The sequence below is a fragment of the Sus scrofa genome, chromosome 5 (assembly GCF_054392235.1).
Source record: "Sus scrofa isolate SSC_HxYL_T2T_F1_AM1 chromosome 5, Sscrofa_HxYL_maternal_Yorkshire_Landrace_v2.0, whole genome shotgun sequence".
NCBI classification, from domain to species: Eukaryota; Metazoa; Chordata; class Mammalia; order Artiodactyla; family Suidae; genus Sus; species Sus scrofa.
The window spans coordinates 15,590,946-15,609,498 of NC_139387.1; the positions used below are offsets into that span (position 1 = coordinate 15,590,946).

General features: G+C 36.7%; 1 protein-coding gene across 11 annotated transcripts in view; it reads right to left on the reverse strand.

The window, feature by feature from the left end:
- Positions 1-18,553, reverse strand: part of RIC8B (RIC8 guanine nucleotide exchange factor B) — a 111,311-nt gene that overhangs the window by 57,588 nt on the left and 35,170 nt on the right. For all 11 annotated transcript variants that reach the window (XR_001303487.3, XR_001303486.3, XR_014803101.1 and 8 more), the window contains exons 3-4: positions 17,779-18,387; positions 5,801-5,895 (exon numbers count right to left, since the gene is read on the reverse strand). Coding sequence is in view for 4 of the 11 variants with exons in the window: in XM_084955489.1 (XP_084811615.1) it covers positions 5,801-5,895; positions 17,779-18,387 (704 nt within the window). In the remaining 7 variants the exon portion in view is untranslated. The remainder of the gene's footprint in view (positions 1-5,800; positions 5,896-17,778; positions 18,388-18,553) is intronic.

Below are 18,553 nucleotides of genomic sequence, written 5' to 3' on the forward strand. Positions count from 1 at the left end.
CAGCCATTCTGGTGGAGTAGTGGGACTAAAATGCCTGAGTAGACTGGATTTAAGAGAGAATAGTGTAAGAATCAGATAGTTGGCCTTTAGAGGAGGTTTGTTGCACAGGGCAAGAGGAGACTGGGGCCAGTGGAGAAGTATAAACTCACAGTGACCTGCTTTTTATTCTCTGCATGTGCTGTAGACATATTTTCGTTTCTGTATTTGTCCATGTTTTCTCCTGCTTAGAATGGGCTCATTCTTGATGATTAGCTCAAACTTTACTTCATTCTCAGCAAATATTTACTATGCCTTGTACTAGGTGCTAAGTATACAAAATAAGCAAAAAAAGCTCCTTTTCCTAAGAATAGGCAGCATAACATAACTTGCAGAGCAATAGGTTGAATTCTAGGTTGTCTCAGTAAAAGTGTGCATTGGGCAAATTACATGACCTCTTCTAGGCCTTAGTGTCCTTATCTCTAAAGTAAAGGGAAATAAATTTATCCCATCAAGTTGATGTGAGGATTAAATGCAAAACACTGCCTGGTACACAGCAAATGGCAACTATCAAGGGGCTTTTGAACAGAAAACATACTGTACTATAAGAGGCAACAATAAATATCTGGAAGAATGAGAGAATATGGTACCTATGAGGAAATGAAAACAGGCCCCTAAGTTTAAAGTAAAGGACAAAGCCTCTAAAGGACAGGGACTTAGTAGGCATTAAGACCAGAAGGTTATGGAGTTTCTGTCGTGGCTTAGTGGTTAACGAATCCAACTAGGAACCATGAGGTTGTGGGTTCAATCCCTGGCGTTGCCGTGAGCTGTGGTAGGCTGCAGACGTGGCTCAGATCCCACGTTGCTGTGGCTCTGGCGTAGGCCGGGCAGCTACAGCTCCAATTCCATCCCTAGCCTGGGAACCAAGACCAGAAGGGTACGTATATGTGTGTCTAGTGTCCTAAAGGGATTTTACAGGGGACTGCCATGATGAGATATATGTTATAGCCAGATGGGTTACTGACGGCCTTAAACCAGAGTTGTACTGGTAAAGGAGTAGGTGCAGGAAAACAGAGGTGTCCCAAATGAGGCTGTGGATCATTAATAAATGCAAAGTGACAAAAGAAGTTTGCTCTTAATCTTAAAGACAGAAAAGGAGCCATGAGAGGTTTCTAAGCAGAGATTTGCTTTTTGAAGAACACCTCTGCGTGCAGTGGAGAGGATGGGCCAATCTGTCTTAGGTAAAAATTTTCCACAGGACAGAGCAGCTTGAGTTTCGAACCGGAAGAAGGCGGTCTGACACATCTGGGGTTGGGTGCTTGCAGATGGGCAGGATACAACAATGAGGGAGTAGAGAGAGGCTGAAATGATGAACCAAGGCTTTAGAATAGAGAGGGAAGAAATGAAACCTATATAGAGTTTCATATAAAAAGAAATCACCAGGGGACCAGAGGATGAGGATGGAAAACAGGCACAGAATGGTAAGTGAGGAAGACTTTCCTCTCATGCTAGATCAGTGAACTTGTTCTATGAATTATTATTTGAATAATTAAATCACTGGCAACTACATAAAAACTATCTCATGACATCTATTCTTGTCTTGGATTTTTATTTAACTTCTCATAATATTTATGCCTTACCTCCCCATTTAAACTCTACATTCCTCTAGACCATATACTATCTGTGGAGTCCTTCAAGAACCTAGCCGTACTCAGCTATAGTTCAGATAATATTTGCTCACCTAGACAATTGTTATTCACAGTGAGAATGAAGTTAAAGAGCTAAAAGCTTTAATGATAACCAAAAACCAAAATGTTCTCTCCTCCCCCCCAATCTCTCCTTTTTCTGTGTACCTATATAAGCTTGTTCATGTCTGACACAACACTTATCAAAACAACTGCACTTATTCATTGACATGCCTCTTTTACTCCCTGGTTGGTGAGCCCTGGAGAACAAAGACTGTACTATATTCATCTTTGCTACCTCTAGAGCTCAACACAGTGCCTGACACATAGTAAGTGCTCCATTAATAAATATAAACCAAAATGAAATCATCCAATTTTCACTTATTAAAAGTCTGCCACGTGTAAGGCATTATCCTTATTTTTTTTACATTTACATTTTGCAATGTACGTGTGTCAAATCAGCACAATGTACCTCTTACATGTACATAATGTTAAATGTTAATTATGTCTCAATAAAGCTAGGAGAAAAAAGACATTATGCTTAGCACTGTAATGAAGTGTCATTAGGTACAAACTGTCTCATCAGTATGTGAGATAAAATAAATTGGTCCAACAAAGAACAACAGAAAAGGCCAGGAGGTAAGTACTTTTAAAATACATGCTGGCTCTTTTGGGTACAAAAATAAAGAAAAACAAAAAACAAAAAAAAACCCTTGGTAATGCCAATGCGTTAAGTGAAAGAAATTAGACTGAGAGGCTAAATGAAATTATGTCATATCTGGTCTTCTCCTCTCCTTTCTTCTCTAGTGTATAGGTCATCCCCATCTTCCCTCTTTTCTACAAAATAAAACAAAACCACAACCACATCCACATGCAACTTTTTTTTGGCTAAGTGTTTATGCATAAGCTTATCGATCATGCAGAAGAGGGCTGAAAACACTCTCAGGCAGATAACAGAGATGAACAGAATTAGGATGTCCTTTAATGGAGCCAAAAAGGTAGATCGTACCAACAATTTATCTTTTACCATAAGTAGAGACAAAAGGAAATGAAACAGAACCAATAAATTTTATTTTTTTGTCTTTTTTAGGTCCACACCTGCAACATATGGAGGTTTCCAGACTAGGGGTTGAAGAGGAGCTGTGGCCACCAGCCCACACCACAGCCATAGCCACAGCAACACGGAATCTGGGCAGTGTCTGTGACCTATACTACAGCTCACGGCAAAGCCAGGTTATGAACGAGGCCAGGGATCGAACCCATGTCCTCATGGATACTAAGCCACAACGGGAACTCCAGAACCAATAGATTTTAAATGTTATGTTAGGTGCTACTTAGTGGAAATAAAGTTGATGTCAAGGTCAGCTGTCTTTTGTGAGCTAACTCATTATATCTCTCTGTCCATGTTCTTTTGATTTCTCTGGGAGAAAAAAGGCTCTGTCTTAGAGACAAAATATCAGAAAAAGCTGCTGCTAAGCCATTTTTTACACACTCTTCTCCTAGAGCACCTTAACGGGCTCCTGCCATGCTTGCCAAGCATCTGGCTTGAGAAAAACTTTGATTACAGAAAACAGGTTTCACTATACCATCACAATATAAACAGAGAAATAGCTTTCTAAACAAAATACCAAAATTGCAGAAATAACTTTTAAAAAGACATTCAGAACTAAATATTGGATCTAAAAGCCTATATACTCATTATAATAATAGTAACAGAAGTAGCAGTGGGCAGTAGTGTTGTGACAGTGGCAGTAGCAGCTCCGCCACTTCCTGAGAGCTCATTCAGTGCCAGGGATGAAGTGCTTTACTAATTTCTCATTTAATCATTATTACAACCCTTAGAGTTTGATAACATGCATAATCATGTACCACACTATCTAGGTTTACCTATTTTATTACATTTTTCCTTAGAAAAAAAAAAACTTAGAAAATAACAGTTAAAAATAGAATTAGATGTTACTTTGAAACATCTGATTATTTTGAAATTGATGCCTTACCTACATACATACACATACCGTTTTCAAAGTTACTACAAATGGGCAGAATTTAATATATGTTACAATTCTAGCAAGGTTCTTAAATAGCCCTTGGAGGTTGGTACAGTTTTGTCTGCATTTAAATGGATCAGCTTAGAGTCATTACTGCTCAAATGATACTAATCACTTTAATTCTGATCAAAGGGACATGCAGGGTCAGTCCAGATAAACTGTCATGTCAGCAGCAACCTCAATCTCCTAAACCTTTTAGAAATACTCATAAATCTTATCTACAGTTCTAGTAATTATCCCTTCTTATTTACAGTTTGGCTAACATGTTTTATCAGAGCATCTTATAAGATAAAAGTAAACTTAGAGAAAAACATCATTAAAATTTATTTGAGAAAAATAAATATTTAAAGCAATTATCATCAAAAAGTAAAATAAAGACATTTGATCACTTTTTTAAAAAATCTGATTTTTAAAATCTCTATACACCATTCTGCTCTCTTTTGACAAATACTGGGTACTGTGTTAAAATTTAAATTCATTCCTCAGAGAAATCCTTAGCAATGTTTTTATGACTAGTCTATTTCCATCACAACACTTCCTTCTTGCATCCTTATATGAATGCCATTTAGCTTGTGATATCTAATTTCAAAAAAAAAAATCAACATATATTTGGGCTTATAAACCCATTTTCTTTCTGTTTTAGTATTTCCATTTCCAGTATCTCTTGATTATGAAACAAATTAGTGAGACAAAATGCTTAATAAAATCTTTTTAGAGGATATGATTTATTGTAGTTAATCCAATTATTTTTAAAGGCATAGTCTCAAGAAAATTAAAGGAACTTTGATCTGCAGCTAAAAAACAAACCATATTTTTTAATTTTGGAGAAAACAATCTTCTGAAGGCTTACAGCATACATAAAGATAACCTACCAACAAACAGTACAACATCAAGTGATAAACTGCCAATCATAAATACAATAATATGGATATGATCAAAAAATAGCAAAGGTATGTTTCATTTTACACACTGGTTGTGTTTCTATAAAGTTTCATTTAAGCCATACTTTGGAAAAGAGAATGTTGTAAATGCTCAAAAGGTAATTTCTACTATTTGAAGTACCCAATTTTAAATTTATTTGCAAAGCAGACTTAATGCCAAAGTTATTTGTTTGCAGATTTGAATTTATTTGAATTGTTTAAAATGCCATTTGTATTCTTACAGAAAAAAGCACTATGAGCAATCTTATGTTAAAGCCAGAGGTCTTGTTACCAAAATCTGATACAAAATAAGAAGTAAGAGAACTAAAAAAATGCATTAATACTTCTTCAGTTGTTCTCAGAGAATAACTTTTAATAGCAGTTCATAAAGAGCTCTAATAGGCAAGTCACAAAACTTGAAATATTTTTTATATATTAATACTTGAGACTGTGACCCAATTCTTATAATAAGTTTTAGAAATTTAATTAATGTTGCTTAAGATATACTTTTTGGTAAATACTCTTACAGTGAAATTAGTGAGAATATTAGTTTACATGTAGTAATTAAATCAGGTTCAATCCCAAGCTCTTTCACTTATTAAATGGGTTGATCAAGAGAAATCACTTGATTTCTCTATGTCTCAGTTTCATCACGTATGGAAGGGAAAAACAGTACCTACCTTATAAGGTTGGTGTGATGGTTAAAAGAAGTTAATCTTTACAAAGCACTTAACATAATGCCACACACAGTATTCAGAAACTGTGTGCTATTGTTGCTGTTCTGGGTTTCATTGTTTTTTGTTTTGGCTGCACTAGTGGCATGTGGCAGCTTCCAGGCCAGGGATCAAACCCTCGCCATGGCAGTATCCTGAGCCACTGCAGTAACAATGCCAGATTTAACCCACTGAGCCACATGGTAACTCCCTGGGTTTCATTGTTGAGTGTAGCAAATGCCAAATTCTCTTCTCTTGTTGGGGCTCCATATAACGAAGTCAAAGGAGACAGAATGAAAATTTCTCATCAGGGCATGGTATTGATTTCTAACCTACCCGTTACTGATTTACTATAATATTTTCACTTTCTTGTGTTTATAGAAATTAAAATTAGATGCATAAAAACAAGAAGAACTGATTATATCTTTTATTGATACATCAATACAGAGGCTACCTACCTGTGTAGCTCTTCTGTTTTATCTTCAGTTGGACCTACGATTAGTAAACAATGACGAAGGACAGCTGCCATGACACGAAACTGATGAGAATCACTCTATGGCAAATAAAAGAGAGAAGAGAAAAATGGAGGATTGAATAATGAATGCCTTAATGAAGGAGTCTGGTACATTACTACATCACTGCGAGTCATCCTATGGCTTATCTGACCCCCAAAACATATTCCTATGCCATACATAACAGAAGTCAGGATATTCTAGAATTCCCAAGGTAATATTAGGCAAACAGTTGTCATCTCATATGAACAGCTACAGCCACTGCCAGAAATGGCCAAAAACAGAAGGTGATCTAGCTACTCCCTTATGACATGTCAGGCAAAGAGAAACATGACCAGCATCCATATATTACCTATTCTGTTTCAATTTATCATAAGATTCAATTCAACTAGGAATCCTTTCCATTTCCAGAAAGTCTAGATTCTTTTGCCTATTCTTTTAGGATACTGTTCCAGTTTATGAGTCATTATAAAAATTCAAACAGATATATACCAGATACATGGAATTTTAAAAGTACATCCTTAATAAAAATGTCTTACCTCTTAACTTTCAAAAACAACAGATTAATACCTATAATCTGGAGTTCTCGTCATGGCTCGGTGGTAACAAACCCGACTGGTATCCTTGAGGACACAGATTCAATTCCTGGTCCCACTCAGCAAGTTAAGGATCTGGCAGTGTTGAGAACTGTGGTGTAGGTCGCAGATGTGGCTCAGATCCTGTAAGCCAGCACATACAGCTCCAATTTGACCCCTAGCCTGGGAACTTCCATATGCTGTGGGTGTGGCCCTAAAAAGACAAATAATAATAATATCTATAATCTATCAACTTCATTTTAATCAATCATCTTAATCTCCCAGTTTTCCCAAATCTTGCTCCTAGTTTCTCCAAAGCTACCAGTAAGTGATAAAAAACAAGCAAACTGAGTTAATCTCTTACTTTCCCAGTGTTTACTCATTGGTAATGGTAGTAGAGAGACAGAGAGTCAGCGAGAAGGCAAATAATAGGAAATAAGCTAAGCTCTGAATAATCACTTGGTCTACCTCCTCATAAGTGAGACCTTGGGTCACTACAATTTCTTTAACCATCTACATCAAGGTCATACTTCTTCCAGATTTTTAATAATTATGAAGACATGAAATTAGTGATAATTATCTATTGTAATCAGATCCTGGATATGTTATATTTCAGGGAAGTTCCAATTACTTCAAAAGCTATTAAAAATTTTAAAGCTTTTAGTATATAGAATTGATTTCAAGTCTATGTAAAGTGAAATATATTCACATATTATGCATATGTATCCTATATTCTGATTAGACCCCTAGCCTGGGAACATGCATGTGCCGCGGGAGTGGTCCTAGAAATGGCAAAAAGGCAAAAAAGAAAAAAAAAAAAAAAAAAAAAAGATTGTATCTTCCTTGGTTTTGATAATTAACTAGGAATGTACTTCCTTTTAAACTAGATTTTCCTTTATTCTAAATATCATAATCATTCTCTCATGCTGATGTTGACAAGCCTCTTGTAAAACTGTCCATTTTGGTTTTTCCATTATTTACAACTGGAAATGAAAATCCTACTTCTTTCCTCCTGTCTGTTTTCATGACATCAGTTCCCAAGTTGTACCTTATGTCTGCACGTCCTCTTTTGCTGTAAATCCACTAAATTCTATTTCTCTACTGAAAATAACTACTGAAGTCCCTGGATTCTTTGCTTCTATTCTTGGTATAACTGATTCCTTTTAATCCTCCAGGTCTCAACTAAAATATCTTCTCAGAGAGGCCTCTTCTTTGACCTCTTTATCTAAGTAGACTTGTTCCTTCATTATTTTCTATCATTATATCTCTATGTGATTCTTTCAGGAAATCATAACCTGTAATTGAATACTTGTTTATATATTTGCATATGCATTGTTCTATCCATTTATTTAATACTTTCACAAGTTTAGAGGGCATGTGTTTAATAAGTGTGTGATAATTTTTAATGTAAATGATAAGCATAAGCTTTTGTACAGCAAATAAAACCATACACAAAACAAAAACACAAGCTACAGACTGGCAGAAAATATTTGCAAATGATGTAACTAACAAAGGCTTGATTTCCAAAATACACAAACTCAAACAAATGGATAACAAAAACAAACAAACGACCAACCCAATCAAAAAATGGGCAGAGGACCTAAAGAGGAATTTCTCCAAAGATGACAGTCAGATGGCCAACAGGCACATGAAAAAATGCTCAACATTGCTAATTACCAGAGAAATACAAATAAAAACTACAAAGAGGTACTACCTCACATGAGTTAGAAGAGCCATCATTAAAAAGTCTATAAAAAACAAATGCTGGGGAGTTCCCGTCGTGGCGCAGTGGTTAACGAATCCGACTAGGAACCATGAGGTTGCGGGTTTGGTCCCTGCCCTTGCTCAGTGGGTTAACGATCCGGCGTTGCCGTGAGCTGTGGTGTAGGTTGCAGACGCGGCTCGGATCTGGCGTTGCTGTGGCTCTGGTGTAGGCCGGTGGCTACAGCTCCGATTAGACACCTAGCCTGGGAACCTCCATATGCCGCGGGAGCGGCCTAAGAAATAGCAACAACAACAACAACAACAACAAAAAAAGACAAAAAAAAAAAAAAAAAAAAAAACAAATGCTGGAGGGAGTTCCCATTGTGGCTCAGCGGTAATGAACCTGACTAGTATCCATGAGACATAGGTTTGATCCCAGTCTTGCTCAGGGATCTGGTATTGCCCTGAACTGTGGTGTAAGTTGCAGACAAGGTTCAGATCCCACGTCGCAGGCTGGCAGCTATAGCTCCAATTTGAACTTCCATATGCTATGGGTGCAGACATTAAAAAAAAAAAAAAAAATGCTGGAGAGGGTATGGAGAAACAGGAACTGTTCTCCACTATTAATTGGTGGAGATGTAAATTGGTGCAGCCACTATGGAGAACAGTATGAAGTTTCCTTAAAAACCTAAAATATATTTGCCATACGATTCAGCAATCCCACTCCTGGCATATACCTGGAGAAAATTCTAATGAGAAAAGGCACATGTACCCCAGTGTTCATAGCAGCACTATTTACAATAGCCAAGCCATGGAAGCAACCTAAATGTCCATCAACAGATAAAGAAGATGTGATATGGAATACTACTCAGCTATAAAAGAATTAGATTATGCTCTTTGCAGCAACATGAATGAACCTAGATCTTATCATATAAAGTGGAGTAAGTCAGAAAGAGTAAGATAAAAACCGTCTATCATTTATATGTGAAATCTAAAATATGACACAAATGAACTTATTTATGAAACAGAAACAGACTCACAGACATAGAAAGCAAACTTATTGTTATTAAAGAGGAAAGGGGGTGGGAAGGGATAAATTAGGAGTTTGGGATTAGCAGATACAAACTACTACATATAAAACAGATAAACAACGAGGTCCTGCTATATAGCACAGAGAACTATATTCAATATCTTGCAATAAACCATAATGAAGAAAATTATATATATAAAACTGAATCACTGTGCTGTACATCAGACATTTAGGTTAAGAAAGCACTGCTGAGTACAACGAGTATATTACAATTCACTTACCCATCCTACTCTTGATGGACACTTAGGTTGTTTCTAGTTTGGGGCTATACTGAAGAGGGCTGCCATGAACAAACTTGCTTACAGGTCATTTGGTATGCTGGGTCATAGGGCATATACATAGGGCAAATGTTTAAAAAGTACTGTCAAACAGTGTTTCAAAGTGTTTATACCAGCTAATACTCTCACTAATTACTCTACAGATGCATCAACACTTGGCATCATCAGCTTTTTATTTTTAATTTTTTGGTCTTTTTAGGGTTGCACCCACAGCATATGGAGCTTGGTCAAATTGAAGCTGTAGCTGCCAGCCTACACCATGGCCATAGCAACACGGGATCTGAGCCGTGTCTGTGACCTACACCACAGCTCATGGCAACGCCGGATCCTTAACCCACTGAGGCCAGGGATCGAACCTGCATCCTCATTGATGCTAGTCAGATTTGTTTCCTCTGAGCCATGACAGGAACTCTTCGTCAGCTTTTTAAATTTATCATTCTTGTGGGTGTGCAGAAGTTTATTATAAGTTTTCCTGATGACTAATAAAGTTGAACATCTTTTATCTTTATTGATCATTTGGATAGCTCTTTTATGAAGTGCCTGTTCAAACTTTTTGCATATTTTTTATAGGGCTGACTGACATCTGTAGGACTTTTTAATGTATTCTAGGTAGAGTCCTTTATTAAACATATGTGACACAAGTATCTTTTTCCATTTGTTGGCCTGCTTTTTTACTTTCTCCTCTTAGTGAACTCATTTTAATGAAGACTATTTTCCCAATCTTTTTATAGTTTTATCTTTATTTTGTCCTGTTTTAAAAATCTTTGCTAATGAGAGAAAAAGAACGTATATATGTGTGTGACTGGTCAACTTTGGTGTACAGTAGAAAACTGACAGAACACTCTATACCAACTATAATGGAAAAATAAAAATCATTAAAAATATTGAAAATCTCTGCATATTTAAGAAACATTTGACTTATTTAAAGTCATCAAGACAACCTTCTGTTTTCTTCCAAAAGCTTTGTTATTTTACCTTTTACTTTTAAGTCTCTTATCTATCTCAAATTAATTTTTTCTGTATCATATAAGGTAGCAATTTAAATTCACTATCAACTTATTTAAAAATTTCCACTTTTCCCCACTGCACTTCAACCTTACCTGTATCATAAATCAGTTGTCTGTATGTGTAAGTTTACTTCTAGACTCTCTATTTCTATTAGTCTATATTTCTATAAATATTTGTTGAACGAGAGCTATCATTTAAGAAGTCTTACTTAACAAAGGTTAGAGCGGACTCTACTTCCTACTATTGGTTATTCTGCTAGGTAATTTTATATAAATAAATCAAACTCTTTGATCTTTAGTATTCTCACTTGTCAAAAGGGGTTAATGCTCTTCCTATCTCACACAGATGCTGGAAGGATTAAATGTAATTGTTCTCTATAAAACAGCATACAAACACAGTTTTTACAACTGTCATTTACTTCTTTGTGAGCTTAGGTTTGATATCCTACTATCTCCAAAGGTTGAGAAGGAAAAAAATCCCTAAGACAAAAAGAGGAAGAAGAAAGAGAAAGCATGCAGGCTTGTTGTGACAGTGGAAATCAAAATGAGATAACATTGAGAGGTAAAAAATACATGAAACTCTTGGGGAATCTTCTTAATACAGGCTTCAGATCTTATTTGCAGATTCCACTCCTGTACCATTGCTTTTTTTCTCCTGTGCAACCTGGGCAGGATTTTCATTTTTGTTTGGTAAAGGTATCAATATCCTCACACCTTTTCATTCAAAGCTTCAACTGATCTAATCAATGCCTGAGAGAAAGTCTGAAAGGAGAATACTTCACATCAGAGTGTTAATCTGGTTTTGTTATCCTAGGGTAGCTCTAATTACTTCAACAAGGTTTACAAAACTTGTGCTACGAAAATTCAATTTCAGTTTTACAAAAAAGTGAAGCACAAATGCACATGCACTCTTACCTGGAAATACAATTAAATCTCAGGTAGTATTTCACTCTATGTTTTACCCTACGCTTTTTGCAGTTATTTGTCCTACTAAATTGCATATGTTCAAAGATCTCTATCTCTTTACAGGCAAAGGTTAAGTATTTTAACCTCCGTATCTTTTGCATCTAACATGGTGATGGGCATAAAGAAACAAATGTTTTTGAATTAACTTACCAAAAACAGCTGTAAATGGTATAAAATAGGCAGTGTGCTATATCTCCAAAAAGCTAGAATTTGTTCTCTAAACGATGTTATTAAATGTTTTAGACTTCTAGAGAATTCCTTAATAGTCTTGAAAATTTTAAAGGTATCATAAACTTTCCTTCCTCCCTCAACTTTGAGCTATTTATATTTATGCTACAACTTTGGGCTATTTATATTTATGCTATAAAATGTATTACATTTTATTTTTCATAAAAAAATTCACAGAAAACCTACTATGTGCTAGGTATGCTCCTTAGCAGAAAGACTATGCCATGAGGTCTGACACACCCCCAAAGATCTAGAATATATGGCATTTGAAGTATCTGTGCGTTGCTGAAGTGATTTTTTTTTTATTTTGAAATACATAGAAAATAAAAAGAATAGTAAATGATGTAACAAACAGTTGTATATCTACCTGTTTACATGTCTGATTTTCCTATTAGACTATTAGTTCTTTGAGGGCAGAGAAGCTTTATATTGCATGTTGTATGCCTAACACAGAACTTTGCATATATTGAGCACTCAATGAATGTTTGCTGAAAAAAAGTGATTCAGCAAAAAAACATGGTATAGCTTGAAACTCTATCTTTTATTTTTGGCCATGCCTGTGGCATATGAAGTTCCCAGGCCAGGGAGCAAACCCATGCCACAGCAGTGACAATTCTGGATCCTAGGAAGTACTGCAGAAGGGAACATGTGCTAAGTAAGGGATCTCACAATAACAATGCTTTCCTCCATCAACAGAGCAATTTAACAAGTATAAAAGCAGAAGGGAATTTCCGTTGTGGCTCAGCAGTAATGAACCCAACTAGTATCCGTGAGGACAAGAGTTTGATCCCTGGCCTTGCTCAGTGGGTTAAGGATCCAGCGTTGCTGTTAGCTATGGCATAGGTCACAGATGAAGTTCAGATCCTACGATGCTGTGGCTATAGCTCCAAATTTAACCTCTAGCCTGGGAACTGCCACATGCCACAGGTGCAGCCCTAAAAAGACAAAAAAAAAAAAAAAAGGCAGGGGAAAGACGAGACCTTCCTTTTTTTTTTTTTTTTTTTTTTTTTGTCTTTCTCTCATTTTAGGGTCGCACCTGCGGCATATGGAGGTTCCCGGGCTAGGGATCCAATCAGAGCTGTAGCTGCCACTCTACACCAGGGCCACAGCAACACAGGATCTGAGCTTCATCTGTGGCAGGATTCTCGCAGGATCCCAGCCAAATCTGCAACCTACACCACAGCGCACAGCAACACCGGATCCTTAACCCACTGAGCGAGGCCAGGGATCGAACCCCAGTCCTCATGGATGCTAGTCAGGTTCGTTAACCACTGAGCCACGACAGGAACTCCATCAAAACCATTTTGATGCACTTTTCTCGAATTGACTTCAGGTCCTATTAAAGCAATCATTTGACTTTCTTTTCTTTTTCTGTTTTTTGCCATTCCCACAGCATGTAGAAATAACCAGGGAGCTCCTAACTTTCTTAAACGTACTATTTTCAGGAAAGGGAGAGAAAGAGACAGGGAGGAAGGGAAGAGGGAGGGGGAAAGACTGATATCACACGTGGAAATAAGGTTAGCTACATGTCCTACTGAATGGAAAGGAATCTCCAAATTAATCTGCTGATGGCATCAGCTTCCAGGCAGGGATTTAACACTGAGGTATGAACCTAAAACAAACAACAAATGGCACTACCTTGCTAAACCTTAAGAAATACCTAATTTTCTGGGTTTTTTTGTGAATTGTAAAGGTCATAAAAATACCTACTGATACAGCTAAAACCAAAACTGAACATCTGCATTTTGTTACAATTCAGTTGTGAAAAACGTAAAGATTTTAAAAAGTGAAATGCCCAGGGTTTGAAAGGCATAAACTAGCACTATTCTTCTGAAAGCCAACTTGGCAGTACATATAAATACAAGCAATACATACAAAAAAAAAAACCCTTAAGTTTTGAAAAATCCTTTGGTCCAAAATTTTCAGGAATTTATCTATAAAGATTTTACAAGAAAATTCACTGTATTACTTTTTAAAATAGTAGGAGTTCCCATCGTGGCTCAGTGGAAACGAATCTGCCTAGCATCCACGAGGATGCATGTTCTATCCTGGCCTTGCTCACTGGGTTAAGGATCTGGCATTGCCCTGAGTTGTGGTGTAGGTCACAGATGCAGCTCAGATCTGGCGTTGCTGTGGCTGTGGCGCAGGCTGGCAGCTGTAGCTCTGATTCGAACCCTAGCCTGGCAACCTCCATATGCTGTGGGTGCGGCCCTAAAAAGACAAAAAAAATATATATATATAAAATAAAATAGCAAACAATTACAAATAGTCCAAATGCTTATATATAAGAGGTTTGTTTAAGGTAGGTAAATCCTTATTGAAGGAATACTCAAGTGCTGAGTATTCTCTCATAAAGATTTATTATCTTTAACAAATATGAGAAGAAAGTGGTTGTTAATATATTTTTTTTGGTTGCAGAACTCTTTTTATATCCTAAAAGAAATCTAGTTTCAACCTAAATTTAAAGAAAAACAGCAATAGCTACAGGAACAAAGGTGCTCTTTTTTAAAGTAAGTGGGGAATGAAGCACTATCTACTCATCCTCCAAGATAATTCCTAGAAATTTTATGGATTCAAGGGACACATTTTGTAAACCACTACTCTTTAGGAACAATATTGTGAGAAAAAAGAGTAAGATGACAAAATGACTGCATTTTTGTAAAAAAAAAATATAGATATATATATACACACACACACATACATTTATATATTATACAGTGAAGAATGGTTAAAGATATACATCAAAATGCAAACAGGGCTTATCTTTGATTGGTTTTAATAGATAATTTGTATTTTCTTATTGCTTATATACTTTTTTTCCTTAGATCTTCTACAGTATTATTTAGCATGGATTATTTTCATAAGGAAAATATTATTTTTAAATCTACACTTTAACGTTGGTTTCTTCTGTGCAGTAAACTTTCTTATCCCTTTATTACAGATAGTATTTTAAAGTATTAATAATTTTATTTTTTCTTCAGTGCCATACCCACAGCATATGGAGGTTCTTAGGTTAGGGGTCACTCAGAGCTACAGCTGTGGCCTACGCCACAGCCACAGCAACACCAGATCCGAACCATGTCTGTGACCTACACCACAGCTGACAACGCTGGATCCTTAACCCACTGAGCAAAGAAAGGGATCAAACCCGCAACCTCATGGTTCCCAGTCGGATTCCTTTCCGCTGCACCACAACAGGAACTCCAACAAAAGTATTAATAATTCTTTAGGTCCTTATTCAACTGGAGAAAGTTGTCTTTAATCTGACAATCAAGGAGATATTAAAATTCAGGTAAATGGACTCTTACTGGCAAGTTGCTTTAGAACCTTACTATAGATTTTCTTTATGTTAAGTTGTGGGTACCTCAATAAAAAGTATTTTCTGCTCTGATTTCTGTGTCTTTTCACATGCTATTCAATTTCTGACAAATGTTCCATCCTCCTATTCTTCAAGTGGCTGAATCATCTCAGTCTTCAAATCTCAGGAGAGACTTTTAGAGGTCTTTGACTATACTAAGTGTTCTCAATCATTGTACTGTTTCTCCTAGCACTTAACACAATCTGATTTATATATTTATTTACTACCTGTCTCACCAACAAAACTGAAGTGTACAGAGACTATGTGTATTATTTGCCAATATCTTACACAATGCCTAGTGTGATACCTGGTGATTATTCATAAATATTTGCTGACTGATTGATTAAATTCTTGCTAAAATATGAATTTAGAGACTCATGGAGACTCAAGTGGTTTAAAATAACATTTCCCACACTCTTACCTAAATGGGTTGGCAGGGTCCTGTTTTCAATACCGTTTACGATTTCTGATAACTTTAATAATAGTCCAGAGTCATATTAACTAGGCACATTTTTAAATAGGCTGTATCAACTGATTCATTATTCACAGAGGTCTGCTGCGATGCCTACTTCAGGACTACTGATCCTCTATCATGTATCCTTTGGAAAATAAACATTCTATAATACAGACTAAGTATCTGCCACTTCATTTTCTAAAGCTTCTTCCAGTCCTGTTATGAATTATAATTGAAGCATACTAATGACGGCTAATCTCAATATACTAATATTTAGCATACATCATCCCACACATATGTTGATGTATAGCCACTGAATTATAAACCCTTTCTGCCAGGAATCTGAACAGTGTGAACTACTATTTTGGGCACAATTTAAATAATAGGGACTCCAACAATGGCAAACCAACAGTCTCAGAAGAGTTACTGCAATTAAATGGAGAACTTAAAAACACCAAAACAAACAGTGTAAGAAAAATAACCATAGAAGGTACCAAATAAGCACAGAGACATAACATTTTAAATACTTCCAAATATTTGGTTTCAAAGCATAAATGGAGCATGTGGCCCTTCCACATATTTTTCTGCCAAGTCCCAGGAAAAACTGACCATACTACAGTCATCTAAAACAGCTGTTAGGACTGATCTTCAAATATTTGGTTTCAAAATACAGACCTATTTGCACTTTAAAACTCAGATGCCTGCATATTCCTACTATGGTACTGCACTGAGATAATCCTTTCAAAGTAGGCTGTTGGCAAAAACAGATCTTTATTCATGGTGAGAACTGCTTCAAATGGATACAGCAAAATGTTAGCCTAAGTCCTAAAGTCAATTGTTAGAAAAGAAAATTTGCTCTGGCACCAAAATACTTCTTTTCTTTCTTTCTTTCTTTCTTTTTTTTTTTTTTTGTGAGTTATTTAAGGTTAAAGAGAAAGGGTAAATGTGAAATGCTAAGATTCTAAAAGCAAGGGAAAAACTTTATGTCCACTTCACTTAAAATTGTTGACTTCCTTAAAATAAGTTTCTTGTTTAGCACATTGTTCTTGCGGGTACTCAAATATAAACTATCAAATCTGCCTTACTCTGGGTTGCTGAAAGGTCCAAACCACAGAAAAGGATCATAGTCTAGAAATAAATCAAGTGGTTTAAAATAACCTTTCCCATATTCTGGTGTAATTATACTTGTTTTCTAGGACTGTGTATAAGCATGGATATCTAGTTGTAATCCTCTATTTCTAACAACAACTATTAACTACATTACACCAACAATACAGAGTAACAAGTTAAGAGATCAGGATGCTAGGTGATAAACACAGTCTTTTACTCTTCTGAGCAGACATCAGTTCTAACTGGTCAAGTTCAACTAGCCTAAATATCTTAATGTTTCTTTAAGATTGCAGGCATTGGAGTTCCCATCATAGCACAGTGGAAACAAATCCAACTAGGAACCATTAAAGTTGCGGGTTCGATCCTCGTCTTGCTTAGTAGGTTAAGGATCCAGCATTGCTGGGAGCTGTGGTGGCCGGAATCTGTAACTCCTATTGGACCTCTACACTGGGAACCTCCATATGCTGTGGGTGTGGCCCTTAAAAAAAAAAAAAAAAAAAAAAAAAAAAAAAAAAGATTGCAGGCATTGGAAATACCTTTACCTTTATGAACCACACTGTTTTATTTTCTTTCAAATCTTACATTTAAAGCTTGTTCCTCAAAGATGCATTTAAAAAAAAAAAGGACACATGACTGTACAACTCAGAAAAGGAACTACGGAGTTCCCATTGTGGCTCAGCGGTAATGAACCCAACTAGTATCCTTGAGGATTCGGGTTCCATCCCTGGCCCCGATCAGTGGGCTAAAGCTCCGTTTGTTGCTGTGAGCTGTGGCGTAGGTCACAGACGCAGCTCAGATTCTGAGTTGCTGTGGCTGTGGCGTAGGCTGGCAGCTACTGATTCAACCCCTAGCCTGGGAACTTCCATACGACACCAGTGCAGGCCTAAAAAAAAAAAAAGGAAAAGAAAAGGAACTATATTTGGCATCTTTCAAAACAGTAGTCCATCTTCACCCTATTCTTCTGCTAAGTGTTACACAAATGGAAAGAATAAGAGTTATAATGGTTAGGAAATGTATCTTGAGTCATACGACTGATTAACGAGGGAATTGGAAACTTTTTCCATTTCCCAACTTAGCATTCCTCTCTTGCAGGCAGCTCTAGAGACACTCCAAACCAAGGACATTCCAGGTAAGAATACTCTTCTCAACCTTACCTCTTTATGCACCTTCCAACTGTCTACCGTCACATTGAAGAGAGCTTTCAGGGCCTCAATGGCACAGTCTGTCTCCTGAGGTGAGAGAGGAGGTCCATTATGGTCTATGGCCGACTCATATTCATCGGTCCACTTGATGCTAAAGGCACTTTCCAAGATCTGGGTTAGCAGCGGCAGTCCCTGGAGCTCATAGCGCAATTGTGACCTGATGTCGGTGTGCAAAAGTGACAAGAGGAAGAGCAAGCGCAAGTCAAAGCACTTAATGTCATTGATAAACTTTCGGTCCTTGCACTTTCTCAGGAGGTTACAGAGCTTTGCAGCAAGGTTAAGTTCCAGGCTGAGCTGCTGTGCCATTTGACTGTTGAACACTATGTTACACAGACATTTTAATGACTCCACAATAACTGGGAACTCTGACACCTTCTCCAAAGAATCATCCGACTCATTTAGCTTGGCTAGTCGCAGTAGTATCTGCATATTTTCCTTGGTTGTTACAGGAACTAAAACCTTTTTGTCTCTGGAGAGAATGCGGAGAACTTCCAGGCAGGACACTTGACATGTTGTTGGGATGTCCTTTAAAAGGACTTTAAATATGCCTTCACAGAGTTTCTGAAAAACAAGAATGAGTATGAAAAAACCATCACTTGGTTTATATGACTTAAAACAGCATGTTTCTTTATCAATGTATTTAACAGCACTTTAGGATCTGGCTAGAAAACATTTTGATTTTTCTGAAGTCACAGAATGTTAGAACTGAAAAAGACCTTACATTTGA